At 52.7% G+C, this 27934-nt stretch overlaps 1 protein-coding gene across 7 annotated transcripts; it reads left to right on the top strand.

Annotated features, from left to right (window-relative positions):
• The first annotated feature begins 5 nt into the window (after positions 1-5).
• Klhl25 (kelch like family member 25) lies at positions 6-27934 on the top strand. 7 transcript variants are annotated; one of them, XM_048434853.3, is made up of 3 exons: positions 6-143; positions 19352-21156; positions 26447-27934. In XM_048434853.3, exon 2 carries the CDS (start codon positions 19363-19365, stop codon positions 21130-21132), a length of 1770 nt encoding a protein of 589 aa, XP_048290810.2. In that variant the 5' UTR covers positions 6-143; positions 19352-19362; the 3' UTR covers positions 21133-21156; positions 26447-27934. The 7 variants fall into 7 exon arrangements, with proteins under 7 accessions (XP_048290810.2, XP_085538754.1, XP_048290804.2 ...); XM_085682628.2 differs by lacking the exon at positions 6-143 and adding an exon at positions 10425-10536; XM_048434847.3 differs by lacking the exon at positions 6-143 and adding an exon at positions 11072-11217.

The following is a 27934-nucleotide window of genomic DNA, read 5'->3' as shown; positions in this document are numbered from 1 at the left end:
AGGTCGGAGAAACTAGTTTGTTGGCGGCGCCGGTGCGGGTCTGCTAGGGGGAGCGCGGCGGCGGGGACTACTGGTGAGCCGGCCGGGGGCGGCGGCGGCGGCGGCGGGGACTGCGGGGTCTGTGGAGCCCGTGGGGCTATAAGGTGAGTACCAGGTGGGGACCGGGCCGACAGGGGGCGTCGTCGTCGGGACTTGTCACCGGGACAGCGACCCTGCGGGAGGAGCGCCCGGTAGGGCTGGGTTCCCTGCGTCTGGGAAGTGGGCGCTGACCCGGGATCGCCCCTCGGTCGGGCTCGGGGGGCCCGGATTGCTTTGCTCAGAGCTCCCGCGGAGGCAATGAATTGTTTGGAAAACGGATGTTACGCTCGGGAGCTGCTACCCTCCTCCCCCGGGAGTGGTTGATTCATTGAGTCCGCTGACTCCTTTTTAAAAAATTACTATTGATCCTAGAAAGAGGAAGCTGCTTGTCTTCGAGGATGCGAACAGCGCAGCTTTGCGCCCGCGCCTAGCCCAGGTTCGCGTTCCTAGAGAGGGCCGAGGGGTTAAACCAGGGAAGGGAAGCCAGCCGGAGCTGGCCGTGTGTGGCCCGCCGCGCAGGGTCCTTCCTGTCTGGGAAGTTGTCTGTCGTAGGAGAAGTGGTGACACTCCTGGGGCACACCCACCTACCCATCCAGGTGGTGGCCCCCCTATGGGACTATAGCAAATCTCCCTCCTCCCCAATTGCTCGTCCCTCCTCCATGAGTTGCCCAGGATCGAGAACTCCGCTGGGAACTGCAAGGCCCCCACTTGACCGTTCTTTGTGTACCTGAAGCTTCTCTTTCCTATTGTGGGATTGTGCCTCTGGGGCACCTGATTCTTTTGGGTGCAACTGTTTCAAGGACCCTAAAGTACATTCTGGTAGTCTAAAAAATTTTTTTTCTTATTTAAGTCTTGTTATGTAGTCAGGCCAGCCTTGAACTTGGGATCCTCCCATTCCAGCACTCTGAGTGAGTGCTTGGGTTATAAGCAAGTGCCACCTGGCTCATTCCAAGAATTCCTAGAAACTTGGCGACAGGTATTTGGGGGAGGAGGGCTGGCAATTCCAGGCTCCTCCCAGTTCATCTGTATATTGGGGAGTCCTGCTGTGTCCAAGCTGCTTTGGCCAAGACTCACTGCTGAGGCAGGTCAAGATGTGCTGGTTGCATGGGAGCCTTGCAGATCCCAGCAGAGTTTGGTTTCACCCTGGCCTGGAGTAGGACAGGGAGGAGGGGTAACTTGGGACCTGACCCTCCAGGATGCTGGGCCTCTCCTCTCATACGTGACACAGTTATGCTGAGGACTTTTTATGGGTGTTGCTGAAGGCTTGTGTCTGGGGACAGGAGGGAGGACCCAGGGTACTCTTATCCTACAGTAGATTTAATCCCTTTAAGAAAGCCTTGAGTTCATAGGCTTTGCCTTTGGAGACTGGCAAAGTCAGTTTGGTTCCTGGACGTATAATTATTGGTATTTCAGTTTTGAGTCATTTATCAGCAAGTGAGTCCAGGGAGATTGCTGCAGAGGAAGCAGGGGAGGATGGAAGAGACCTTTGTCCTGGGCCTCCGGCTGCAGCTGGATTCCCTATGCTATGCAGCCAAGGAGCTGTGGGCCAGTAGCCTGTTCCACAGTGGCTCGATTCCTGCTGATGGCATCTTAAGCCTGTGGGCACCAGTGTGGGGAGAGAAGAGTTGGATGAAAAGGAGAGAAATGGCCCTGCCTGTGGCGTGCAGTGACTGAGCAGTGAGCGTGTGATGAAGGGGCGCTTTTAGAGGTTCATTTGTTTGATTTGTCATTTGAGCAGACTTAGACCCTGCTTTTAGAGGGAAGGGGTGCGGGCATGTGGATCTGGGGCCTTGACACATCACAGTTTGCAGAGAGCTCCAGTGAGCAGGGTCCCAGGGAACTGGAGTGAAGAAATGAAGGCTTCCCAGGGAAAGGAGAGAAAAGCTAGCTAAGGCATTCCACAACCGATATTCCATATCCTGGGCTGCAGCCCCAATTTCCTTGCCAGAGCCAGATCTAGGGTGCCCACTTTAGGCACAGGTGAGGTCACGGAAAAGGCAGTTGGGAGGTAACCGAAAGGTTTATTCTTGGCTGTGATGGTGTGATGAATATGGGGCAGCCTTCCAGGATGTTTGGAGGACCTGGCTTCCCAGGCAGCTTGTGGGGTGTGTGTGTGTTCCTGGGAAGACTTACCCTGCTAACCAGCTCCCTGCTTGCGCCCTAAATCCTTTACTAGCGGGCAGTGTGGGTTTGTCCTCAGCAGGGGCTTGACTACCTCCCCTTTATGCAGACTTGGCACCAGCAAGCAGTAGTGGCCACAAATGAATTGGCTGATTGAGACGCTGTTTTCATCTAATGTGGTAAATTTCATAATTGAATTGCCTCAGCTGATCCATGCAAGGGAATCCCTTTCAAGGCCAGGAAACACTTGGACCCTTGTGCAGAGGGCCAGGAAGAGGCCAAAGTTAAGCATTCCCAGCTTACTGTAAGGGTATCCCTGCAGGACTGTTTCTGTCTGGCTTCCACTCCAGGCCATATTCCCTTAGTAGCAACAGTGTCCTGAGCAACCCTCTGTTGGTGCCACTTATAAAAGCATCTAAAGCTGACATCTGCCAGCCTTGCAAGGTCTCTCTGGGCTCTTAGCTCATGAGGGCAGACAATGAAAGAATTATAGAGGGACAGAAAGGGACTTGGAGGTTGGGAGGGCGCTCCCCTACAATCCCATCGGCACAGGGTCAGCAGAAGGACTGGAGTTCCATTGCTGCTTGGGAGTAAGGCTGTCTTGAGGGTGTGAGGTGAGACTCTACACTTAGAGCATCCCCTGGAGTTGTGTCCGGCGTCTAGCAGATTGCTCATGCCCAGCTCCCCTTTCCCTTTGCTGCGTCCTCCTGACATAACATAGAAGGGAAGCTTGCTCTGTGGTCGGCCTGCATGGGGTCCACAGCCGAGGTACCAGCCTTGCCCTCTCCCTTCTTTCTCTTGCTCTTCACTCTTTTCTCCCCCGCCCTGTCTTGGTGCCCCTTAGGATGACAGAAGGTAAGCAATTGTGTCCTGTTCTTTAAAGTGCCGATTCCTTGGGGCGAGATTCCTTGGGTTCATTGGTAGCGAGCTTGCTTAGCTAGCATGCAGAAAGGCCGGGGTCAGAGCAGACATGGTGGCACACACCTGTTCTCCAGCTCTTAGGAAGTAGAGGTAGGAGGACCAGGAGTTCACAGTAAGCCTGGGCTACATGAAGCCCTATCTCAAAATGGTGGTACGGTACACCTTTAATCTCAGAAGTCTAAAATGCCACTGGGGGCGGGGTAGGGGCAGCAGTTCTCTTGAGTTCCAGGACATCTTGGTCTACATAGCAAGTTCCAGAACAGCCAGGGATATTAGTGAGATCTTATTTATTTATTTATTTAATAGCAGCTTTGTAGTATTAGAAATTCAAGTTAGGCCGGTCGGGAGGGATAGGCAGGCGGATCTCTGAGAGTTCGAGGCCAGCCTGGTCTATAGAGCAAGTTCCAGCTCCAGGACAGTCTCCAAAGCTACAAACCCTGTCTCGAAAAACCCAAAAGAAAACAAAAAAGAAAAAAGAAATTTGGGTTAGAAGTGAGAGCTATGTGTGGTGGTGTACCACACTTTTAATCCCAGCACCTTTAGTCCCAGGCAGAGTTCAGCCAGGGCTGCACAGTGAGACCCTGCGTCAGATAGGTTAACTGAGAAACTGCACTGTGCTTTCCACGAATTCATATTTTTTCCCCAGGCATTTTCTCCCACCCACAGTGGTCTGCCCCCAAGTTCTGTAGCATCTGGAGGTTTACTCTGTTTCAGCTCAACCACGGCCCTAGGCCACCCCATTTCTTCAGCCCACACTAGGGTCCCTTAGACCTGAAGCTGTAGTAGGAAGGACACCGAGTTCTTCCTGGTGACCTTAAGCAGGTCCCCTTGCCACTGTGGGTTCAGGTGGCTCCTCTAGGAAACACAGGCTTTCCAGGGTCCCGTTCAGTCTCACTGGAAGGGCCAGGGTCTAGCAAGCTCTAATGCTAGGCCGTTAGAAGGCTTGCGTGTCAACCCTGTGTGCAGGGAGAATCTGAGAGTCAGCCTGTGCTGGGCAGCGTCTGAGACAAGGTGGGAGTCAGGAGCCGGGTGGGCTCTGGCTCCAGCTCTGCGTGGCGCTGTGGGCATCAGATGAGTCATTCCTGTCCGGACCCTCGTTCTTCCTTGTGTGGGTAAGGTCTGCAAACACAAGCTCCCAGCTCCTTATCCAAGTGGAGCTGAGTCAGGCCCTGCTGGGAGCTCCAAAGGGCCAGGGCTCTTGTCCCCTCCAGCCTCCCTCAGTCCCCTGTGGTTCCTCAGCCTAGGGCCACCCTGTGCCTCGCAAACTGGGTCAGGGAAGCACCAGTCTGGGCCCAGGAGGAGCAGGCAGGGGCTAAAGGAAGGTGGCACGAGATGACTCATTCCCAAGGTGCCCCTTGGCTTGTCCTGGGCAGAAGAGTGAACATCAAGTGTGGGAGTAACTGTGATCCCCCCTCTAAGGAATGGGCTAGCTTATGGGATGTCCCCTGGGCACAGAGCCAAGGTGGAGAGACAGACAAAGGGCCCAGAGAAGAAGGGATTATGGGGAGCTGGGGGTGGGGTGGGCAGCAGGAGGAGGCTGAGTGCCAGGCTTTGGCAAGGCTGTGCCTGCAGGACCAGTTGGATGGCTCCTCCCGCTGAGCAGGGCCATGGGAGAGCTGTGGCTGCTGCAGCCCGCCTGAGGACCACATCCCCCTGGCTGTCACCCCACCCACCTCTGCCAGGTGGCTGCCTTCCTGTCAACCACGCCGCCAGGAGTGGACTTCAGGGCCAGCAGTGAAACCAAGCCCAGCTCTCTCTGTCTGTTCCTGTTGGGCAAAGATCAATGTAGGCCAAGTGGAATTAATTTCCTAATTAAGATAAAGAGATCCTATCCTTGTTCAAGACCCGAGATGAGCTGCTTGCCAGGTTTGCATAGCCGGGGCAGTTTGTTTGGGCAGGAAGGAGTGAGGTGGACAGGCAGGGAGCCCTTTTCTAGAGAGTGAGGCAGCAGCACCCAGAGTCCAGAACTTAAGACGCTCTGGGCCTGAGCATCTGGCAGTGAGTCCCTTTATCTGCACGTGCCTCCGTGTGAGTTTACATCTTGGGGATCTGAAGGAGGAGGTATGGTGCCCTGTTCCCAGTGGCTTGCCTTGTAGGTGGCACGGGAGGAAGGTTGGGCTCAGGATTCACACTGGGCCTCAGCTTCTGGTGTACAGGGTGGGTGGTCAGTGGTCAGCTCAGCCAGGGTACAGGTTGCATGCTGTTTCCACTCAGGAGGGGCGAGAAGTGGGCATTGTTAGTCTCTTTGTTCCTGATGTGTTCAGTTGGTTCTGTCCTCTTCCTGGTTCTGGGGATCAGCAGAGAACAGGGTGAACCCCGTTCTTCTGAAGCTCCCATTCGTTTGGAGGAGGCTGACCGTGGACAGAGCCAGTAAATGCAGCTACCCCCAAAAGGGATGTAGGGAGAGTAGACAGGGAGGTGTGAGGAAGGAACAGGACAAAGGGGTTGGGGAATGTTCCCCCGGGTGGTGACATGCAAGGCAGAGAGGTGTGCTAGGCAGTGCAGGGTTCAGAGCCTGGGATGGATGGGCTCCATAGCATGGGCACAAGGCAGAGGGCCAGGCCTCCACAGAAAGTCTCTTCTGAGGAGACCAAGGACAACTTTGTGATTTTAAATTATATATATTAATTTAAATATATCAACTGATTCCTTTTATACAAGGGCAATAGAGAAACAATATGGTATGAAAGTCTGCCGCTTACTCGGTGTGTTCCACAAGTAGAGATTGTGAGTGAGGTCTGATTTTCTATATTCTGTCCTCTTCAGGACTCTTTAATCTCTGTCACTGTATAGAGGGGTCTCTTTCTCTTTTAATGTCGGCATAGCAGTCCAGCCATCTTGTGGCCAGACCGCCAGCCTTCATGTTGCCCTCTAATGAGAAATTTGGGTTCCTCCTCATTTTCCCCCATACCTCCAGTGAATCCTTGGAAGCCTGTTTGCATGTGTCTTTCAAAGCAGGTGTACCAGTTTTAAATTTTATTAGAGTCATGTGCCTTTCACTACTGTTTTTTTTCCGCCAAGTGCCCATCTCTCCATTTTTCTTCCATGCTTGATATTCTGCACATTTTGCTGCTTAGCTGATACGATGGAGCCTATATCATTCCTTTAAAAACATAATACTGCCAGCTAAGCAGTTTGTTCAGGCATTGTCCTTTGACTCGGCTTTTCCAGATGATCAAGGTTCTGCCTCCTATTGGTCTCCTCGCCTCAGCTGGGGGTGAGTGAAGCCCTGGGCTGTGTGTGCTCATCTGTGAAATGAGGCTCTTTAGTCCCTGCCCAGCCCTGCCCCCTGCTTGCTGCTGTGTGCTCTGCTGGGAAAGCATTCCCCAAAGGTCCTTTGGGGCTCAGAAGCTCTGGGACACCAGGAGGTGTGCTTTCTCCTTTGGGAGCCTAGTGTCTGAAGGCTGGAGCATTTGAATGAGTGGGGACGCTCCTAAACAATGTCTTTGTGACAGGCAGGCTGGTGGCTTTGTGGAGGTGATGTGTAGGTGGCTTTTGGTATATGTGTAGAACTTGACCTGACCCCAGAGAAAGTTGGCTGTCTTTTCCGGAGCTTCCCAGGGGGCTGCTCCACCTGCCATGGTAGAACACTTGAGGTAACAGATCAGGGTCAGCTCTCCTTGTACGTGGAAGGGTCTGGAAGGGGCGTCTATGGACTGAGTGTGTGTTGTGTGTTTCCGTGAGGATCCCTGTGTGTTTTCCAGTGGCAGGGAGCTTTATTAGAAGCCAAGGATGTGTCGAATGGGCACTTGTACTTGACTGTGAGACAGAAAGAGGCTGGAGGCTGGAGGAGGAGAGGTAGATCTGGGGACTATGGAAAGAAAGCCAGGCTGTGCACACGGTCTCCTAATAGACTTTGCAACTGAGCAGTCAGGATGGCCAGACTGGCCTGGGTGCCTGGTGGAGTGCATCCTTGCTGGGACTGAGCGCTGGGATATTTAAATGGCAGGGCTTCCCTGTCCTTCCCTTGAGTCTTTGTTCTTTCCCTTCAGCAGAAGCACCCAGTCCGGTTGTGTGATTGATGCCCAGGAACCTTAGAACTCGGTCCCAGAGTGGGTACCTAATAGGACCGCCAACCTGGCCTAATAGGAACAGACATTAGAGAGGATGGGCTATGGTCATGTAGGTAACAGAAGGGACCGTGCTCCCAAAGTGCTCCAGGGAGGCCTCCCGAAGTGTCCTTGTATAGCTCATGTGGGGAGGCGGAATGATGTTTCTGCAGTTACACCCCCTTTTCCAGTCTGGAAAGGGGCGAGGGCGCGAGGCACTCCAAGGAGCTTTTGAGCGAACCCTAGCCTTCTGTCATCCCAAGCTTTGCGGGCAGGTTTGGCACCAAGTGGTAGGCTGGGTTGCCAGACTTCCTCTCAGGCACCAGCACCCACACTGGGGTATCTGTTGCAGGAAGCTGCAGTTACTATTTTTATCAGCCCAACTAGAACTTTAGATCGAAAGATATAATTACAAGCACAATGTCAGGGTTTATCTGAATGGTGAGACTGAGGCAGGGGCCACTGCACATTGCTCACTTGATGTGTAAAGCCAGGCATGTCTGTGCTTGGACACACCTACCCGGTCACCGAGCGCTTGCACAACCTGCTTCTGCGTCTGTAGCTTTCTTTTTGTAGACTGGGTCTTAGCAACTCAGGCTGGACTCAAAACTAACAAATTTTGCAGACAACAATGACCTTAAGCATCGGATTCTCCAGCCTTCACCCCTGCATGCTGGGATTGCAGGCGGGTGACACCGTCCCCCGTTTATGTGGTGCTGGGGATCAAACCCCGAGTTCTCTGCATGTTAGGCAAACACTACCGACTGCGCTGTTTCCCAGCTTGATGTTTTTCTTTGAAGTCTGAAAGAGAGCTTTCCGAAGTTCACCGAGATATTTGCACCCGAACACAACTGGTTGGTCATGCAACTGTGGGGGAGCCTGGGAACAGAAGCTGGGGCTTTATTAAAATTGCGGAGACCCCACCACTGGATGCCAAGTACCTCTGTGAAGTACCAGGGACAGAGATGAAGAAGTCCTGTTCTGAGCTTCACACCCAGACCTAAACACCTTAACCTTTGCATAAATAACCTGATCTGCATTTCAGACTTTCAGTCTGGAGGCCACTGGGGCCCACGGGGCCTCTTGTCCTCAGCTTGACTTGAAAATATCAATTGGAAGGGCTGGAGAGATGGCTCAGGGGTTAAGAGCACTGACTGACTGCTCATCAGAGGTTCCTGAAGTTCAATTCCCAGCAACCACATGGTGGCTCACAGCCATCTGTAATAAGATCTGGTGCCATCTTCTGGCCAGCAAGCATACAGACAGACAGAACAGTGTGTACATAATAAATAAATAAATCTTTAAAAAAAATCACATGGAAAATTCCGAAGACAGGTGTGGTGGCCCAGGTTGTTTCAGACTGGCAGTCTTCCTGCCGCAGCCTCCTGGGTTTTGGGATTACAGGAAGGGCCCACTACCACCACACAGCTGGTCTCTCACTGTGCCTAATTAATGAGATTCGGGGATCAAACTCAAGTCCCTATACTTGAGCAAGGACTTCACTGACTGAGCCATCTCCTCAACCTAGAACACTGCTTTAAAGGGTTCATAGATGTAAAGTCCACCCAGACAGTTTCTTTTCTAAGCGCACATGTATGTACATGTGCACATGTGGGTTCCTATGAGGTGAGAGGTCAACTCGGGATGTCATTCCTGACACTGTCTATCTTGGCTTTTTTTAAAAAAATAGGGTCTCACGGTGTTCTGGAGCTTACCTAGGTTGAACCCCAAGGACTTGCCTAACCAGTGCCGAATTGTGTGTCCTCCCACACCTGACTTTTTATGTGGGTCTTGGGATGGAGCTCAGGTCCTCAGCTTCCATGGCAAGCACGTTTCCAACTGAGCCGTCTCCTTAACCCAGGGCAATCTGCCATCACACCTGTAACCGCCTTGCCTTGCCGTGCAGGGTAACCTCTTCACAGGGAAGGACCACTGGCGAAACTGGGGGCTCTGTCTGGGACTCCTGCCTGCCGAGGGCTGGTGCTGACGGTGCGTGGAGGAGGACGGTGGCGGGGTGGCAGCTATAGTGGACTTGACCGGTTCACATGCTCTTGTTTAATTACCTCCAAGTGGAACATTGATTTCACCACCAGAAGAGAAAACCAGAGACCTCTGGCAGCCAGGGATCCGGAGCCAGGGACACTCTTTACCCAGCTCCCCTGCCCTGCTGCTTGAGGCTGACCTCCCCAGCTGGGCTCGTGTGGTTTATGGGCCACCACCCAGAGCAGCACTGGAGGGGGTGCTCCCCTAGTTACAATTCAAAATGACTTTTGTTTTTATAGATGAAGACTCTCTCTATTTAATTAGTCCAGGTTCTGCTCAAACTTACTTTATAGTCCAGGCTAGCCTGGAGCTCAGAGTGATTCTGTCTGTTGTCGGGACTGTATCCGTGAGCTACCTGGCTTAAATGGTTAAACATGGGCAGGAGAGGTGGCACGGTGGGTAAGAGCATTTGCTGCTTCTGCAGATGTCCTGGGTTCGGTTGCCAGCACCCACGTGGCTGCCCATAGCCATGTGAAAACCCCCATCCAGGGAATCTGGTGCTGGCCTCTGGCCTCCGAGGCACCAGACAAGCAGGTGGGGTATTCGCATTCAGTCAGAACACTCACACCCGTTAAAAGAAAGCCTTCTGAAAAGGTCAAACATGAAACACACAGGCTGCACCTCAAGAAACATGCCTGGCACAGTTGTGCAAGTTTATAATAGCCCTCTGGACATCTCAGTTCTCACTCCAGTGGACAGCACTTCAGTCCACTTCCATGACACGGAGCTAGGGAGCATCCAGCACAGACAGAGGGGATGCAGAACCTGCCCTTGGAGCTGCAGACACAGATAAACAGAGTGGGCAGTGGTCTGCAGTAGAACGAGCCAGCCAGCAGGAGGTCACAGGGCTACAGCAGAACAAAGGGTGTTATTCTTATGAGAGACAGGACAGACATCCCTCTGGTGTGGGTGTAGTGAACACTAAGTGCCGGGAAATACTTGTTGAATTGAATTTCTCAGCATCTGCTATGTATAAGGTGTGCTGAGCAACGTAAGAATGTGGGGTTGTGGGGCAGAGGGATTGTGGGCAGGGACTGGAGCTGGAAGGGTAGGAGGGGAAGAAACTGTGGCCATGGAGAGGAGGGAACAGGTTGAACGAGGCTTGAACATCCAAGTTCCCTGAAGGCTTCTGAGCAGGGGAGGTTAGACATGCAGAAGCGTCTGTGACTGAGTGGCTGTTTATGGCATCCGTGTATTTGCTATAAATATGCAGATGTATGTAATTTCAAGAGACCAGGGACTATCAGCTGTGATGTCCAAGCACTGACCCTGTACTTTGCTGAGGGAGGCCTGTCATTTGGGAGGAGAAGGAGCTGACGCTGTGGTGAGAGACACTTCTGACAATGACAGAGGGCAAAGGGCCTTGGTGGGGGTTGGAGGGCGAGTGACCTGCAGCCCAGTGACTGCAAGGTGCTGCAGGCTGGGGAATAGGGAGAGAGAGAATGTGAGTCTGGGCATGAGTTTCACAGTCCAGTGCTTGGGATGTGGGCGGTCCCCGGCTCATCTGCGTGAATACCGACTCTGGCCCAGTCTCGGACATGTGCACGTTCCCAGCACGTCCTGCGGGGGTTCCTGTATTTTCCAGGGAAGTGTGGGGAGTGTGGGGAGTGTGGGGAGCTTTACCAGCCAGTGCCGACGGAAGCTCTTTTGAGGGCCTCCAGATCCAAACAGGTTTGCACAGTAGTGCTGAGACATCGTCTGCCTTGTTCATTCTCTCCTGAGTGCATAACTCAGCGCGCCGGTATTTTCACGTGACCCATGCTCCAGGTCACCAAACTCTGCCCGGGTAAACGATCCATTCAAGGTGCAGGTTGGGAATGTGGCAGAGTACAAGAGTTCATTGATACGGGTCAGATTCCACACTTGAGTGACCCACAGAGGAACTGCCACTGGTCGGAGAAGAGAGGCCGTGCTTATCTGAAAAGGCTTTCTCTGGGTGAGACTGGCTTTTCTTCAGGTGCCGTAATCAGAACCACAGATCTTAGCAGATTGAAGGCTACAGCAGGTACAAGTCAGCCAGTGTTCTGGAAATAATTCTGTTTTTCAGAATATTTTATGGGAAGCAACTCTGCCTGTGTGACTCTAGTGTGTGTGTGTGTGTGTGTGTGTGTGTGTGCGTGCACGCATGTGTGAAGGTGTGTAGCACTGTACTCCACAAACCTATCAAAAGGCAGCTATCAGACCACTGATTCTTGAACACCGAGGCTCTCCTGTCTCCTGGCCTTTCGTAGCCAGGCCACCATGGATGCCCCGTGTCCAGGGGAACGGAAGGGAGATCACCATGAGTGGAAATGCTGGGGCAAAGGGCACCTAATCTCACTTTGAAAGATGCTGCCTGATTGTTTTCCCGAGAGTTGGTGGTGGCTGCTGCCTTCCTTGTGCTCCTTTAGATGAGCTTGGGGCGGGGGCAGTGAGAGGGCTCAGTGGGTAATGGTGTCTGCCAAGCCTGAAGACCTGAATTCGATCCTTGGGACCCACATGGTGACAGGAGACACCAGTGCCTGAAAGTTTTCTCTGGTTACCACATTCAAACCATGGCACATGTGCTCCTGACCCCAAAGATATAAATAAATATAAATTTTTAATTAAGAGAGAAGGAGTGAGCCGGCCTTGGAGTGTGTGGTTTGGGGACTGGGAACATGATCTTCATGGAAGCCAGGGATTGTGGGAAGCAGGGCTTTCTGGAGACAGAAGGCGGTTCCCTCCTGGGACTTGGCTGCTACTTTTAATCTCATCGGTTTTCTCTGCTCTCCTGTGTGTTCCTCACTCCGGGAGGCTCATAGAAATTGGTATCTAGGTCAGTGTGTTCTTAATAGCTCCATCTGTGAGGCCAGAGTGCAGGAGAGGCAGCCTCTCCCTGAGTACCCGGGTACCTGGAGGCCTACACCCTCGACAGGCGTCTGGTGTGCTGTGTAGGGCTGCCCTGTTCTGTCTCTGGCTCGCTCTGGCTGAGTGAGAGGAAGGAAGTGATTTCTCCAGATGGGAGAACCTGAGTGCTCAGGCCGCTGGCTCTGTGGCTAGAGCAATGGTGCGCTTTCCACTGGCCATGCGCCCGTCTGGAGCTCCAGCTGGGCCTGGAGATCTGGGACCCAGACAGTGGAGGGGGAGCAGGTGGTGGCAGTGGCAGCTGAGTGACACCTGCTGCCTGGCCTGACGGGCTTGAGTCTGTGCTCGCTCTGGTGGCTGCAAGGAGCCTCTCTGTGGGGGCAGCAGGAGCAGGGCTTGAGTGGGCGCCTGGCAAACACAACTTGTAAGATGGCGACACAGATGTTATTCTTCTCTCAAGAATTTATCTCAGGAGAAAGCAACAATTCAGCCGAAGCAATGCTATTTGGGTTCGGGGTAAATAAAATACAAACCCGTCAGGCTATATGAGAGCTCTTAGGAAAGTGTCCCATGTGTGAAGTGGAGGTGAACACAGCATGGAAGAGCATCCTGTAGGTATAGTGACTAAGGTTCAGTGTTTCACATAGGGCTAGGGATTTGACCTGTGCCATGTGCCCAGCATCACTATAGCTATTTAGAAATGACTAGTTGTGGTTAAGAGCAGTTTTTTTGTTGTTGTTGTTGCTACCTCTTCTTAACCCCCTTTGCAACTTACTCTGTTTAAGTTTAGGTTTAGCATTTATGTATTTGTGTGTGTGTGTGTGTGTGTGTGTGCATGCATGTGTGTGTAGGCATCTGGAGGTCTGAAGGGTACTAGCATGAGTCGATTGTCTTCTTCCAGCACATATGTTTTGGGAATTGAATTCAGGCCGTCATGCTTGGCAGCAATCCACGCTTCATCTTCTGCTGCTGGCCTTTAAGACCCTGTCTGAAAACCAACAAGCTAGCCCTAGACAGGGTCTTCCACAGCCCAGGTTAACCTTAAATTAGTAGCAAAGGCGACCTTGAACTTCTGCCGCTGCACCCTGTGTCCGGTGCTGAGAATATAGGTGTGTGCTATCACATCCCAGCTGATGAAGGGCTGGGACGAATCCAGGGTCTTGAGTGGGAAAGCCCTCTACCGACTGACCTACATCTTCACCCCTATTACGTTTGTAAAAAATCATGTGTTTGCATGGCTTGTTGTATGCTCTGCACCGTTCGCATGCCTGGTGCCTGAGGAGACCAGAAGGCGGCGTTGGATCCCTGGAACTATCATTACAGATGGTTCTGAGCTGCCATGTGGGTGCTGGGAACTGACCCCGGGTTCTCTGGAAGAGTAGCCAAGTTCTCCCCCCATTACAGTTTTATCCTTGGTCCACCAGTGTGTCTACATAGAAAGAAAGGAATATATATATTCCTATATTATATATATATATATATATATATATATATATATATATATATATAATGGATCTTTGCCCCCAAATAGGGGACTACCCTACCTGCCACCTCCGTCTCTTCACTCACCTCCATGGTTCAGGGATATTGTTCTAGATACTGTCATCGTCAACCTCGCTCATTCCTGTCACTCTGTCCTTCATGGTGAAGCTCCTGAGTGAGCATGTTGACCTAGGCAGGATACCAGGCAGGCAGAGGTGCCATTGAGGATCTTGAACTGACGCGTGGCTGGGCATGAGGGTCCGACAGCTTTTATACAAAGCGTATTGATGAGAAGCTGGCCAATACCACACGTCCTCTTGGGTTGGTGTTAAACTCCGGGCAGCTGTCCCATCCTTCTCTCAAGTAGCATTTTAAACACGGAGCACAGCGACCGGAGGCAGCTTCCTTCTTGCCACTGAGCTCAGGACAGAAGTGAATCCATTACTGTTATGACTGTCTTGGCAGAGGGCACACTTTCTTCCAAGTTAACTGTCCTAACTAAACAGAGCCTGGGCGAGAAAGGTTGCTTTGTGGGTGGAGAGACGTGTCCTGATATGAGAATCTGGTGACAAGCCAGGCTAAAGCCTTCCTCTCCTGCCCTGTGGTTCAGGGGAACGTTAAGTCAGACCTGAGTCTAATGCCACGTCTTTCTCTACCTTGTAGTGTTGGGGTCATGTGGGGAGGTTATAGGGATCCAAGCCAGAGACCTGACTCTGTTCCAGTCTCTGTGAGCCTCTGGATGAATTTCTTAACATCTCTGCCTGCTTTCGCAATTCGTGCAAATGCGATTGCATTGTCGGGTTAGAAAATTTGGCACACACAGGGCTCCCCATTAGCAGTCCTGTCTAGTCGTGGAGGTTACGTGGGCGAATGACAGAGTTACACCTTCTGGCTTTCTCTGGGCCAGTCAAGTTGTGTGACTGGTTTTGGCCACCGAGATAGGAACAAAAAGCGGTGTGTCCTTCCAGGCCAGCCTCTAATCACCACTGCCATGGGTTTTCCCTCTGACACAGTGACTGGTGGCTTGGTGACAGATTTCTTTAGGTCTCTGGGAGTGACGCAAAAGTGAGCTCAATAAGATGAAGCTTTCCACAGCCATGTGGTTCCGCCAAGACAGTGCTGTGAGAGGTGTTTGCTGCCATGGAACCTCAACCATCCTGACTGAAACAGGTGTACTTGGGTCTCAGGATTAAAACTTATGTCAAATGCCCAGTAAGAGAGGGCAGTGGGGGTGGGGACTGGGGAGAAAGACAATGTTCCATTATCCTCCCAGGGATTTACCTGATGTGTATATGCCAGAAAATGAAGGGATTTACTTTGTGGGGAGAGAGGGGACCAGCAGGAGGGATGGTGGGAGGGGCAGATATGAGCCAAGTACAATGACTTGTTTGAAAACTGTAATAATGAAACCTATTATTTCTTTAAACTTTTGCTTAGAAATCTGGTAAGAACAGCGTGGCTTTGGCCACTTGGCAGCTACAAGTTGGCTCCCTCCTGACCAGAATCCCCTGAGGATCCTTTGCAGGGTTGCTCTATTCTCATTGGATTTTACAGGCCTTGACCCTTCCCCTCCTGCTCTGTGTGGCTCCTGAGAAGGCAGAGTTGCTGCCCTGGGTAAGGCCCAGCAAGGTCCATGGCTTGAGCTGTTCCAGGCTTCCCCACTGCAGCGGAGAAAGCACTTGATGGCATCCGTCAATGTGTGAGACTGCCCGGTCTCAAGTTGCAGTCAGCCTGGAACTATCAATTATGGAGGCTAATGTGGCCATCCTTCCTCAAGGATGCTTACCATTGGCATTGCCGGGTGCTGAGTGAGAAGGTTTGGAGTGGGAGAGGGTGTGCTTTCACTTTTCTGTTATCTCAGAGCCTGGAGGCTGAGCATCGTGAGTTTGAGGCTAGCCTGGGCAACACAGTGAGACCCCATCCCAAGGCCGTTCCTGTCTTCATTCACTTCCCAGGTTTTGTGAAGGAAGCTTGGGGTGGGAGCTGGTGTGTAGGGCTCCCCTGTGACTTCACTGACCAACATGGGGGGAATGATGTCAGGGGCTCGCCAAGCACATGATACCCCAGCACAGTTGGTCTTGACCTCAGTAGCAGCTGGAAGCTAGGCTCTCCTCCTGTGAGTCATAAGCAGGTCTGGAAGCAGGTTTGTCCTGCCCTGTTGGGGTGAACTCAGGGGTGAGTTTTAGCTTGCTATCCTGCCCTTAGTGGGAAAGTTGAGGTAGGAACATTTGGTGACCTGAAAAAAGAAATATATGTATTACCAAACACTGTTCCTAGGGCCATTCTAGACCCACAACCTTGTCAGCCTGTTCCCATGGGGGAGGTGTGGGTCAGGCGGGGTAAGAGGGGTGAGCTCAGAGCCGTGCAGCAGACTGAGATGGCCACATCTTCCTCTAACTCTTTGACTTCACTTCAGGTTTTCCACAAGAGCCAATTGTGGCTTGTGCCTGAGATTCCACCCTCAGGAGGCCACCACACAAGAGGCCAAGTGAGACCCTGTCTTGAAAGCAAGCAAAATCTTTTCATAAAAACGTGCTGAGAACTTAGCATGGTGCTGCAGGCCTTTAGTTGTCAGTACCTGGGAAGCTGAGGCAAGCTGACCTTACCGCAAGCAGAGGCTTCTGAGTTCAAGGCCAGCCTGTTCTCTAAAAGCAACATTGAAAACAAAATATTGCTACTGCTGTCTGGTGGGCAGCCCCCAGCAGCAGGGGGCTGTGACGGGAACCTACAGAGTTTGGCGAAGCCCCACTTTTCTCTTTGAGGCGGGTTAGGGAAAAAGGCACTCACAAACTCTCTTGATGGTTTCCTTCTTTATTCTTTCTCTTCCTTATTTTCTCTCTGTTCTCTCTTTTTATCTCATGTTGTTTTACAGCTTTTATACCCAACAGAACCTTCCAGGCAGTACAGGAGTCAGAACAACTGCCTTCCATTTCTCAAGTGAATGATTACAGGGAAAAGCATGTTTTCCGTCTCCCTCCCAGGATTAAGCATTCTATGTTTTACAGATGAAAACCATGTTATCCTAAGAACCTACATACATTCATACCCAAGCAACTTGTTATAGGTTAACCATGTGGCAAGCAAGGTGGTTTTGGCAGATCTTTTCCTGGCAGGCTGCATTTCGCAGTTACAAAGAAAGGCTGAATTACTTTATTATATTGAAAGGCAATCTTATAAGAAATCTGAAAGAATCACAAACCTAAACTTTTATATATGAAAAAGAATCAGTCAGTTCTACTTTAAGTCTTTAGGACACATACCCATTCATTAATAGTATTTCACATCAGGAGATTGAGGGCAGAAATGGGTATAAGGAATTAATCATCATCTTTGGTCATTAGCCAAACCTAGCAAGGAGAGTACGTCAGCCAGTAATAACTGGCTGCTTTGTTCTTGTTCCCTGACCTTAAAGAGTTCCTCATTTATCTATGTGCCTTTCTAAAACTTTAGATTGTCTTCTTGGGTTTTTCACCTCAAAGTTATTTAACAAAACCATTTTAGTCTAACTTTGTTATTTTCAAAGCTTTGTTTCAGCTGTGATGCACTCCAAGACCTGTGAACGAACACATCTCCTAACATTAAGGTTAAAATAATTTGAACTAGCTTGGCAATTGGGACTCAGTTGTTAGCCATTAACTTGAGCTACAATCCATGCAGCGCCTTAGGTGAGACTCACAGACCCTGGCTGTGAAACATATCCTTGTATTTATTTTTATTCATCAAGACTCTGTATAAACTGTCATTATTATTATCAAATTAGACGGTACAGCTTAGGGACAGGTCATCTTGACAATCCACAGGTAAAAATGCCCAGTAGAATGGGATGTTTCCAAGAGATAAACACACTATATTACAGGTAGTGGAGATCTTCCCACATCCACTCACACCATGCTAGATACCAGAGAAAGAGAACCGCAGCAAACACGTAAAGACACAGCAGAAACAAAAGACATTCCGGGGTCTGTAGTCCTGAAGCCTTGACTAAATGAGGTTGGCCCACCAGAGGATTCCGTTCTGCTGGGCTGACACCTGGACCTTCCATTGAAACCTGCTGCTCCTCTGGCATGGCCCATGGCAATGCACACTTCTGATCAACCAAATTTTATTCTGTTTTTATGCTTTATTTTTTGGAGACAGGGTCTACGTAGCCCTGGCTGTCCTGGATTTCTGTGTACACCAGGCTGGCCTCCCTCACAGAGGTTCGGTTCCGCCTGCCTCTGCCTTCCGAGTGCCAGAATTAAAGGGCCCAGCAAGAAAGGCAGCTCTTACCTTTTAAAAATGTGTGTGTGTAGGGAAATGTGCATACGAACGCAGGGGCCCTCAGAGATGTTGGATCCCCTGACGTTGGAGCTACCCGATAAGGATACCGGGAACCAAATTCAGGTCCTGTGGAGGAACATGTCAGGCTTGCTCTCACAGGCCACAAGAGGGCTTCAGATCTCCCGGACTGGACTTTACACTAGGTTGTGAGCTACCATGTGGCTATTGGAAATCAAACTCGAGTCCTCTGGAAGAACAGACAGTGGTTTTAACTGCTGAGTCACCCCCTACCCCCAGCCTTCATTTGCATTTTGAAGTGGAAAGCAGGCTAGTCTTTATTTGCAGGGAAAGGTTTGTCTTGTTTCTGTGGTGTCTTGTGGGAGTTGGGCAAGCACTGTATATACCAAGGCCCTGGCCCTTGTGGGTGTATCTAAGTGTTCTAAGTGTATGAAAAGGGCTGCTTTTTCCCTGGAAGTGTCTGTGTGAGGCCCCATGTCTGCTCATCCTCCTGTGTCTAGAGTGGTCTGTGACACGGGTGCGGTCACGGGACTCGTGTTTTATGCCATTAAGTTCATCTGCTTAATGAGGGCTCTGTGTGCCGGACGCTGACCGCTGACCTCCACCTCTGGGACTTCCAGTGGCACTTAGCAGCCCTGCCTGGGCAATACCTCTAGTTCCTTAGCCTTGACCACCTTCACCACAGTTCCAGAACTGACCACACCCAGCACACCTGACCAGAACCTTCAGCAGGGTTTTTAATATAGAAATAGTACAGTCATTAACAACTCCGACTTGCTGGGCGGGGTGGCACACGCCTTTCACACTAGCACTGGGGAGGTAGAGGCCAGACTGCTCTGTAGAGGGAGCCAGGACATAACAGGGCTACGTAGAGAGACCTTGTCTTAAACCACAAAAAACAAAGCAAAACAAAAAACTCAGACTTAACGAAGTGGAGTCTACTGATGGCCTGAGGTCAGAAAGCCTGTCTGTTTCTTCATTCAGCCACAGCGGCAGTGAGGCAGCTGGCTGAGTCAATGGGGACTCCTGGGCTCTTGTAAGCACAGTGTTCTCTCACGGAGCCTTGGAACAGTGGGAGGTGCCGCTGCTTTTCCTGGTACTTTATTGTTGAAAAATGCTTCGAGGTAAATTAATTTTTCCAAGGCTCCACAATAATGGGTGAGATGTCTTCAGGGTCCCTGTTCCTAACCAGTGGCATCAAGGAGTTTGGATCTTTATACAGGGCCATGTTGCTGGGCATGCCAATACCTGGAGCTCAATACCTCTGTGTGTGTGTGTTGTAGATCCTGAGTGAGATTGGATCTACACCTGCAACCAGAGGTGTGTGTCACAGGCCTAGTCCTGGCAGAACCAAGTTAGTCTCTGCAGGACAGGGTAAGGCCCAGGGCCTTCTTGTCTGCAACATCTTTGGAAATGCAGGAAGGAAGGCTTGGTTTCCTAGAGCTGGACAGTGGCGGGAACGGAGAGAGTGGGGCATTTGGAGTTGAGCATGAAGAGGTTGCATGCAGAGGGCCCACGGGCGATTCACTCTTGCTGGTGTCATCCCCCTGCAGGTTGGCGCACCATGTCGGTCAGTGTTCACGAGACCCGCAAATCTCGGGGCAGCACAGGCTCCATGAACATCTCGCTCTTCCACAAGGCCTCGCACCCTGACTGTGTGCTGGCCCACCTCAACACTCTGCGCAAGCACCGCATGTTCACGGACGTCACACTCTGGGCCGGTGACCGAGCCTTTCCCTGCCACCGTGCGGTGCTGGCTGCCTCCAGCCGCTACTTCGAGGCCATGTTCAGCCACGGCCTGCGGGAAAGCCGGGATGATACGGTCAACTTCCAGGACAACCTGCACCCCGAGGTGCTGGGGCTACTGCTGGACTTCGCCTACTCCTCCCGCATCGTCATCAATGAGGAGAACGCCGAGTCACTGCTGGAGGCCGGTGACATGCTGCAGTTCCACGATGTCCGGGATGCAGCCGCCGAGTTCCTCGAGAAGAACCTCTCCCCCGCTAACTGCCTGGGCATGATGCTGCTGTCCGACGCCCACCAGTGCCGGCGGCTCTATGAGTTCTCCTGCCGCATGTGCCTGGTGCACTTTGAGACGGTGCGGCAGAGCGAGGACTTCAACAGTCTGTCTAAGGACACGCTGCTGGACCTCATCTCCAGTGACGAGCTGGAGACCGAGGACGAGCGTGTGGTCTTCGAGGCCATCCTGCAGTGGGTGAAGCATGACCCGGAGCAGAGGAAGGCTCACTTGCCGCTGCTCCTGCGCAGCGTGCGGCTGGCCCTGCTGCCCTCAGACTGCCTGAAGGAGGCCGTATCAGGGGAGGCCCTCCTCATGGGGGACGAGCGCACCAAGCTCATCATAGACGAGGCCTTCCGTTGCAAGACCAAGATCTTGCAGAATGATGGGGTGGTCACCAGTCCCTTTGCCCGGCCACGAAAGGCGGGTCACACGCTGCTCATCCTGGGAGGCCAGACCTTCATGTGTGACAAGATCTACCAAGTGGACCACAAAGCCAAGGAGATTATCCCCAAGGCGGATCTGCCAAGCCCCCGGAAAGAGTTCAGCGCCTCAGCGATAGGTTGTAAGGTCTATGTGACGGGAGGCAGGGGCTCTGAGAATGGGGTCTCTAAGGATGTCTGGGTGTATGACACTGTCCATGAGGAGTGGTCCAAGGCGGCCCCCATGCTGATCGCCCGCTTTGGCCATGGCTCAGCCGAGCTGGAGAACTGTCTCTACGTGGTGGGGGGACATACATCTCTAGCGGGTATTTTCCCTGCCTCCCCTTCTGTCTCCCTGAAGCAAGTAGAGAAATACGACCCTGTGGCTAATAAGTGGACTATGGTGGCCCCGATGAGAGATGGTGTCAGTAACGCTGCCGTGGTGAGCGCCAAACTGAAGCTCTTTGTGTTCGGAGGGACCAGCATCCACCGGGACATGGTGTCCAAAGTCCAGTGTTTCGACCCCTCAGAGAACCGGTGGACCATCAAGGCGGAGTGTCCCCAGCCCTGGCGATACACAGCTGCTGCTGTCCTGGGCAGCCAGATCTTCATCATGGGGGGTGATACAGAGTACACGGCAGCCTCAGCCTATCGCTTCGACTGTGAGACCAACCAGTGGACGCGGATTGGGGACATGACCGCCAAACGCATGTCCTGCCATGCCCTGGCCTCGGGCAACAAGCTGTATGTAGTGGGAGGCTACTTCGGGACCCAGAGATGTAAGACCCTGGACTGCTACGACCCCACTTCAGACACATGGAACTGCATCACCACCGTGCCCTACTCTCTCATCCCCACGGCCTTCGTCAGTACCTGGAAGCACCTGCCTGCGTGAGAGGCACCTTTGGAGCCCAGCTAGGTGAGGAGGGCAGAGGAACCCCTCTGGCTTGTCTGGGTAATGGTTGCCACATCTTCCCGGGAAGGTCTGATGAACAACAGGATAATGGGATTTAGGACTAGACAACCTGTTCATATCCTACATCTTCTGGCACAGTTACGGGCTTGCCAGCGGGGGGGGGGGGGGGTATCTGCTTCCTGTGTGAGGAAAAGGGGTGAAGGCAGCCCTTCTGATCCTCGGAACAGGTCTTACCATAGGACAGGTGCCTGTGAGCCCCGCTGCTGTTCTCAGCCCCATGAGTGTGTGAAGCCGGAGGAAAACAGGAGCCTGGCTGGAAGAGAGCCAAGTGACTCATCGGGTGCTCCTTAGGGTGCCCAGGCATGGGGGAAGACTCTGAGAGACAGGTCTGGGGCGGCAGAAAGCCTGGGGACAGGAGGGACTGGCAGGGGGCTGTCTGCCCTTGTGCTGCCAATTGCAGGCAGGAGGAGGTGCTAGGCCAGCCTACTAGGGTGTTCTTGGGAGGGGCTGGCACGGCTGGCTTGTTGGAGGCCCAGCCAGGTTCTAGAAAAGTCAGCTTGTTACTAACTGTTGCTTCAGTTTGTAGAGGGCGATGAACTCCCATGGGCTGAGATGGTGTGGGGGTGCTGGTCTACTGAAAGCAAGAAAAGGAGGCCTTGGAAGAGGAACCTCCCGCCTTTTACTCAGCTGGCCTCTTGTCTTATGTTCCTGTGGCCTTATTAAGGGACCCAGTCAGGAAGTGATCTGAACATCAGTGAACCTGTGGGTACTATGGCACAGTGAAATTGCTCCTGAGCTGGGCTTGCTTGTGGACTGAGTTCTTGCTAAGTCAGGTCCTGCTGAGCCTCCAAGGCTCTTAAAGGCACCCCTGCCTCCCCAGATCTGTAAGCTTGGAGCAGCTGGCTCCTCAGAGCAGTTGGAACAGGGCACGGTTCTCTTTAAGACTTTCGGGCTTGCTTTGTTTTTGTCTGCTCCCTTACTCTAGGGGAGGAGTGTGACTCTGGCAAGCTTCAAAGGGATATTGGCATCCCAGTACTAATTGTCTGTTCCTGCCACTGGTGACTTGGGAGTGCAGCATCACCTGTGGGGTGGAGTCACCTGCAGGGGGGAGTCACATGTGGGGTGGTATAATAAGGAGGCTGCTTGTTTGTTCCCGGCTGCTCAGCCCCAAAATAATCACACAGAAACTGTATTATTTAAATCACTGCTTGGCCCATTAGCTCTAGCTCCTTATTGGCCAACTTTTACATCTTAATTTATCCCATTTCTAGTACTCTGTGTATCGCCACATGGTTGTGGCTTACCGGCTAAAGTTTCCAGCGCCTGTCTCAGGCAGTGGATCCACGGCTTCTCTCCGACTTCACCCTCCTTCTCCCTAGCATACAGCCTAGCTTTTCCCACCTAGTTCTGCTCTGCTCTTGCCTTAGGCTCAAAGCAGTTCTTTATTCATTAATCAATAAAAGCAACACATAGACAGAAGGACCTCCCACACCAGGGTGGAGTCACCCATGGAGCGGAGTCACCTGTGGGACACAGGTATCTCAAGTCCTGTGTCCCTATTTGCCTCTGGAGCCTGAACCCCCTTCTTCCTCAGGAAGTGGGCAGATGTCTTACCCTCCCCCGCAGAGGCTCTCCCCTGTCACTTCTCTGTGAGGGGAGGTGTGGGGGGGTGGGAGTGGTAGCTGGGGGTGGGCGGGCAACTGGGCCGAACCTGGTCAAGCACATGTCAGTAGCTGCTCTCCTTTAGATGTCTTGCCACCAATGCAGTTGGCTTGACCTTGGGCAGGCTTAACTTCCAGAGTCTCAGCACTCTCGTCTGGGAAAATGGACTAGAAACTGTTCTCCACAGTTTTCGGATGCTGCGAGCTGTGAGGGCCTCCTATGTTCCTGTCCCATTCCTACAGCTGTCATTCCTGTGATTAGGACAGCTGAGTGTGTCCTGTGTCCTGAGTCCTGGACTAGCTTTTGTCACTAGCCTGCTTCAGTCAATGAAGTGGGCATGGAGAAGGTAATTGCATATACCCAGTCAGCCTCAGATTCAGGTAGGAAGCCACACCCACTCCCCAGCAAGTGTCCCCAGGGCCTCCGCCTCCCTGAGCGTCTGCTGGGGGTTCAGGACGGCTCCTAGATGTCAGCTTTCACTTTCTTGGGCACCATAGCAGTCTGGCCACAGCAGTCTCTCCTCCATCTGGACGACCCTTCTTGGCCTCTTTCCCCAAGACTGACCCTGAAGTGTTCCACACCCCTCAGTCCCCATGGCATGTGGATGAAACTGGGCTGCAGATCAGGGCCTGTGGTGTGGGAGTCGAGGAGCCCAGTATAGGAGAGTGGGCCAAGCCTTAATAACAGTCAAGGCCAGAAGGGGACAAAGGATAGCATTTCTGCTGCCTCCATGACATTCACCCCAGTGACCATGGCACTAACCAATGCTCTGCCCTGGATACCCAGCCTGAGCTGTGTCCCGTTCTGTTGCCCATTCTCGTCTGCCAGGTAGCCAGTAGGAAGGTCCTGGCAAGGGTCGCCATCCCTGACCCCTGCAGCTCCGTTTGTGCCTAGTAGATCTATTCTGCCATCCTTATATAGACTCCGAGGTAGCCCCAGGGGTCACAGCAGCAGTCCCCTGGAGCCCCTGCTCGTACGCCTGTGGCTCCCTGTTGCTCCCGCCTGCTTTCTCCGTCCCAGGCACCCACTTAAGTCTTGATGGGAGCCCCACTCAGGATGTCTCCCTTTGCCTTGTTCTCAAAGCTACTTAAGTGAGTAAGGCCCTGCCTCCCATGGTCTTTCTCCAACCTATCACTGCTGCAGACAGTATAATAATACCACTACAATGAAAAACCCAGAGTGGGACAAGGGCTTCCTCCAGCTTCTGTGGATAGGTCTCGCTGGCAGGAGAGTACTCTGGAATGTCCTTTCTGCAGCGGTCACTTGTGCCTGCGTGAGACCCGAGCATGAAAAACAGAAGCACTGTTAGCACAGGTAGACAGTACGCTAGTCATCTGCAGGATGGGGTTATGCCAAGGCCTGCAATGCACAGGGTGAGACACTGACTTCAAGTCCACGGACTATTGGTTGTATTTCACAGATGAGTAAACCAGGCTACAGAGAAGAAATGAACAGATTTGGGGCAGAGACTAAGACCTCAGGGTGAGCCAGAGGACAACCACACGTCTGCAGCCTTCACAGGAACCACGGAGGGTGGCTTCCACCACCCTCTGCTCATAGTTAGGGACCCTCACCCTGGATTTTATTTTGTTTTTTTAATTTAAAGATTTAGTAATTTCCTATATACAGTGTTCTGTCTGCATGCATGCCTACTCGCCAGAGGCGAGCACCAAATTTCATTATAGATGGTTGTGAGCCACGATGTGGTTGCTGGGACTTGAACTCAGGACCTCTGGAAGAGCAGTCAGTGCTCTTCACCCCTGAGCCATCTCTCCAGTCCCATCCTCACCCTGGTTTCGAAGGACACATTTCAGCAAATAGGGTGCCGGGGTGGGCCCTGGCATTCACGTTGCCCCTCTCTGCGACACTCCCCTGCCAGCTAGGCCTGACTTGCCAAGCTGGTAGGAAGCCTCGGTCCTTGTTCAGTCCTTGCTTTGTAGTAATATTGAGGCAGAAGAAAGTGGGTCTGCAGCCTGGGCCACTGGGGGGTTCAGATTGATCATCTTAGAACATCTTCGGACTGTTCGGGGCCTCAGGACCCTACAGGAAAAGCAGCAGCCTCCCTGCCCTGCGAGTGTCAGGAGATGGCAGGATGCCCGCGACTCAGCACCAGCCTGCCTGTCGGAACCGTAGCAATGCCAGGCGCACGACTCTCTTGTGGAGGACGTCCTCAGAGCCTCCACACTGGCATAGGATTTTGTAAACATACGGGACTAAAGAAAAGTTCCTTGTCCTGGGGTCTCACACCTGCACAGCTCACACCAATGTACAGGCTACACAGTTCTAAGCCTAAACTGCCAAGCTTACTGACTGGATTTGCTTCCTGCAGTGCCTGAGTGAGGACGCAGTTCAGCACAGCGCCCGTGAGTTCTCGAGCTCCTCCAGCTATTCAGAGATGGGGCAGTCTATTCTTCCTTCAGAGTCTATTCTTCCAGCCACCTTGTAGCTCTGGTACATCTAGCTCTGGCCTCCGCTGGAACCACATGATCTCCTGGGATGCCTGAGAATGGGACCTCTGACTTCTCTCTTCTCTCTCGCTGCCTAGGTGCCTGACTCTCATGCCCCAGCCCTGCTGTGCCTCGCAGTAGGTCTCAACGTGATCAGCTCAGGAGCTATAGTCTGGTCACCAGCCTTTCCAAGACTGAGATGCCCAATGACGTCCTACTTAGGGCTGGCCTAGGGTTTTGCCGCTGTAGCAGTGATCACACCAATAACAAGTCAGTGTTTCCTTCTTGCTTCAGGAACATTCTCTATGAAGCCTGCAGCAAGGGGTCTGGTTCCTGGATCCTTCTCTGGGCAGATACCCAGCATCCTCATTTCCAGGGCAACCACTGATGCTCCACGTGTCTGAGGATGCGCAGCAGGGGATATGAGCGTCATGGCCATAAGGACAGTCCCGCCTCGTTCCCCACGACGTCCCCACAGTCTGTCCCGCCTCATTCCCCACGACGTCCCCACAGTCTGTCCCGCTTCGTTCCCCACGACGTCCCCACAGCCTGTCTCATGACCTGGCAACTAGAAGCTGTAATGAATTTTTGTTTAGGTCACAACCGAGCCTGACTCGTGTCCACAGCCACTCACCTGCCCTTCATCACAGACTGCCTGTCTCCTGTGCCTGACTCACTGGCTCCCTTCTGTTTACATTCTTAAAGGACCACGTTTCCTCTCAGGACCACCGTGTTCCTTCTGATCTCCCTCTTCAGCCAACTGCTCTCTCCCCATCCGTTCTCCTCCCTAGACTCCACACCAGAATGAAATAAAGGTCCTGACGTTAACTCAGTGTTGGAAGTCCCTTTTTTTGCTCTAGCGCTTCCCAGTGCACCATGCAATTGTTTGTATAACTCTGCGGTTTCTCCAGGGAAGGTGGTGCCTAGGGACCATACTGCCTCTGCTCCTGCGTCTGTGTAAGGGAGGGACCGGAATGACATAAGTGTGTGGCTCCTGCTGGGTGGCAGAGGTGGCTCTGGTTCCTCAACTGTGGAGGGCTGCACTGGACACATAGCAGAACCTTATCCTGCTCGAGGCTACTAGGGTGTCGGGGCCTGAGTCCCAGCCCGGGGGCCTCTTGAGTCTGGCCAGGCTAAGACAGAGCAGTGTGACCTTTCATCTTCTCCCTGTGTTTCATCCACAGGCTGCGGGGTTCTTCCCGCCTGGGCCGGAAACCGACAGCGCCAGCTCCGGGCAGCAGCAGTTCAGGCTCTGAGCTTTAGGCAGCAGAGCGAAGATCCCCAGCGACACCTGTGCGCGGCACCCTGCGCTGCCAGCGGCTTGTGTGGAGAGAAGCGTCCAGAGGCCTGGGCTGTCACCAGGAACTATAGGGCTGGGGGATGACATTCACTCAAGGTCTTGAGGTCACCTCTGCCAGCCAGGCCTGGCAAGGGCTGGCAGGGGGACAGCAGGGGTCCCTTGACTCCAGCAGCACAACCTTTGACTGCAGGGCTGCCTGTGTGTGTGTGTGGGGGGGGTGGCAGTGTTGCTCCACAGTGTCCTGGACATCAGGGAGCAGAGTGCAACTGAGGATGTTTTATAAGGGACAGAAACCCACAGGGCAGCCCAGCCTTGGAAGTTCCCACAGACATCAGCAGCAGATGGCACCAGACTCCTGATTCTTTGTGCCCACTGCCAAGCACTAGCCCATCCCCCTAAGGGGTGAGTTCCGGAAAACTGCTATGGAGGTAGGACAGACACTGTTGAGGGTCCCCTAGCTGGACTCTAGGCCCCAGGGAGCTGGTGGGGCCTGTTGTCTGCCCTCCTTAGAACCATAGAAGAGCAGTGTGTCATACCCGCCAATAGTACTGGGCTCCTTTTCCGGAGACCCCTGTGCCCCTGAGATAGGGCAGTCATGAGCCCAGTGTGGGCAGTGGGACCCCATGGTCACTGCACAGAGATTGAATTTCTGTCAGTGTGGAGTCTAGTGACAAGGCTCCCGTCACACCTGCTGTTCTCTCCTCCTTGGCACCAGCTGGCAGCCTGCATCCTTCCTGTTTGTTCCTTGAGCTCAGTTAGAAGGATCCGAAGAAACTTCCCGAATGTGTTCCTCAAGGATTCCTCTCCAGTATCCCCTGCAGTAGGTTTGCAGAGGTGCCTTCTGATGCCACTGTTGACTTTAGTCTCCTCCCTTGTTTGGCTGGTCCGATCTAGGCGGGGCAGGCACCCCTGTGTCCGGCATAGGGGTGGGCAGGGTGCCTAGCATTGCTGTCTCAGGATGGAGCATCCAGAGAGGGCTCTGCCATTGACGGAAGTGGAGCTGCGGTACAGACCAGTGTGGTCAGCACTCAAGGCCCTCAGAGCTCAGCCTGGCATAGGTGCCGTGAGGGCCCACTAGGGTGTGGGACTTTTGGGCTGGGCTCGCCAGGAACATGCTCTGGGAAAGAGCGCAAAGTGCACTTCCTGATGTGACTTCGGCTCAGACTGGCTCTCTCTTGCTTTTCCACATCACACAGGGCCCTCGATGCTGGAGACTTGCAGGGTCTTGGCTTGTGGACTACACCATTGGGACGAATCACTCTGCACGGCACAGAGGACCTAGTCACGGTGCTTGTCTGAGCACGGGTGTTGCTTTTATTAGTTTTCTAACTTAATAAAAGTGAGGAAGTTCCTGATCTTCCTTGGGTTCTGA

This window comes from Myodes glareolus, chromosome 24 (genome assembly GCF_982192425.1).
Source record: "Myodes glareolus chromosome 24, mMyoGla1.1, whole genome shotgun sequence".
Lineage (NCBI taxonomy): Eukaryota > Metazoa > Chordata > Mammalia > Rodentia > Cricetidae > Myodes > Myodes glareolus.
Note: the sequence above shows the minus strand (reverse complement) of the source record. Positions and strands in the feature narration are given on the sequence as shown.

Bases quoted from the DNA above. Each gene is read 5' to 3' on its own strand.
- Klhl25 (XM_048434853.3), top strand. From the start codon at position 19,363: ATGTCGGTCAGTGTTCACGAGACCCGCAAATCTCGGGGCAGCACAGGC.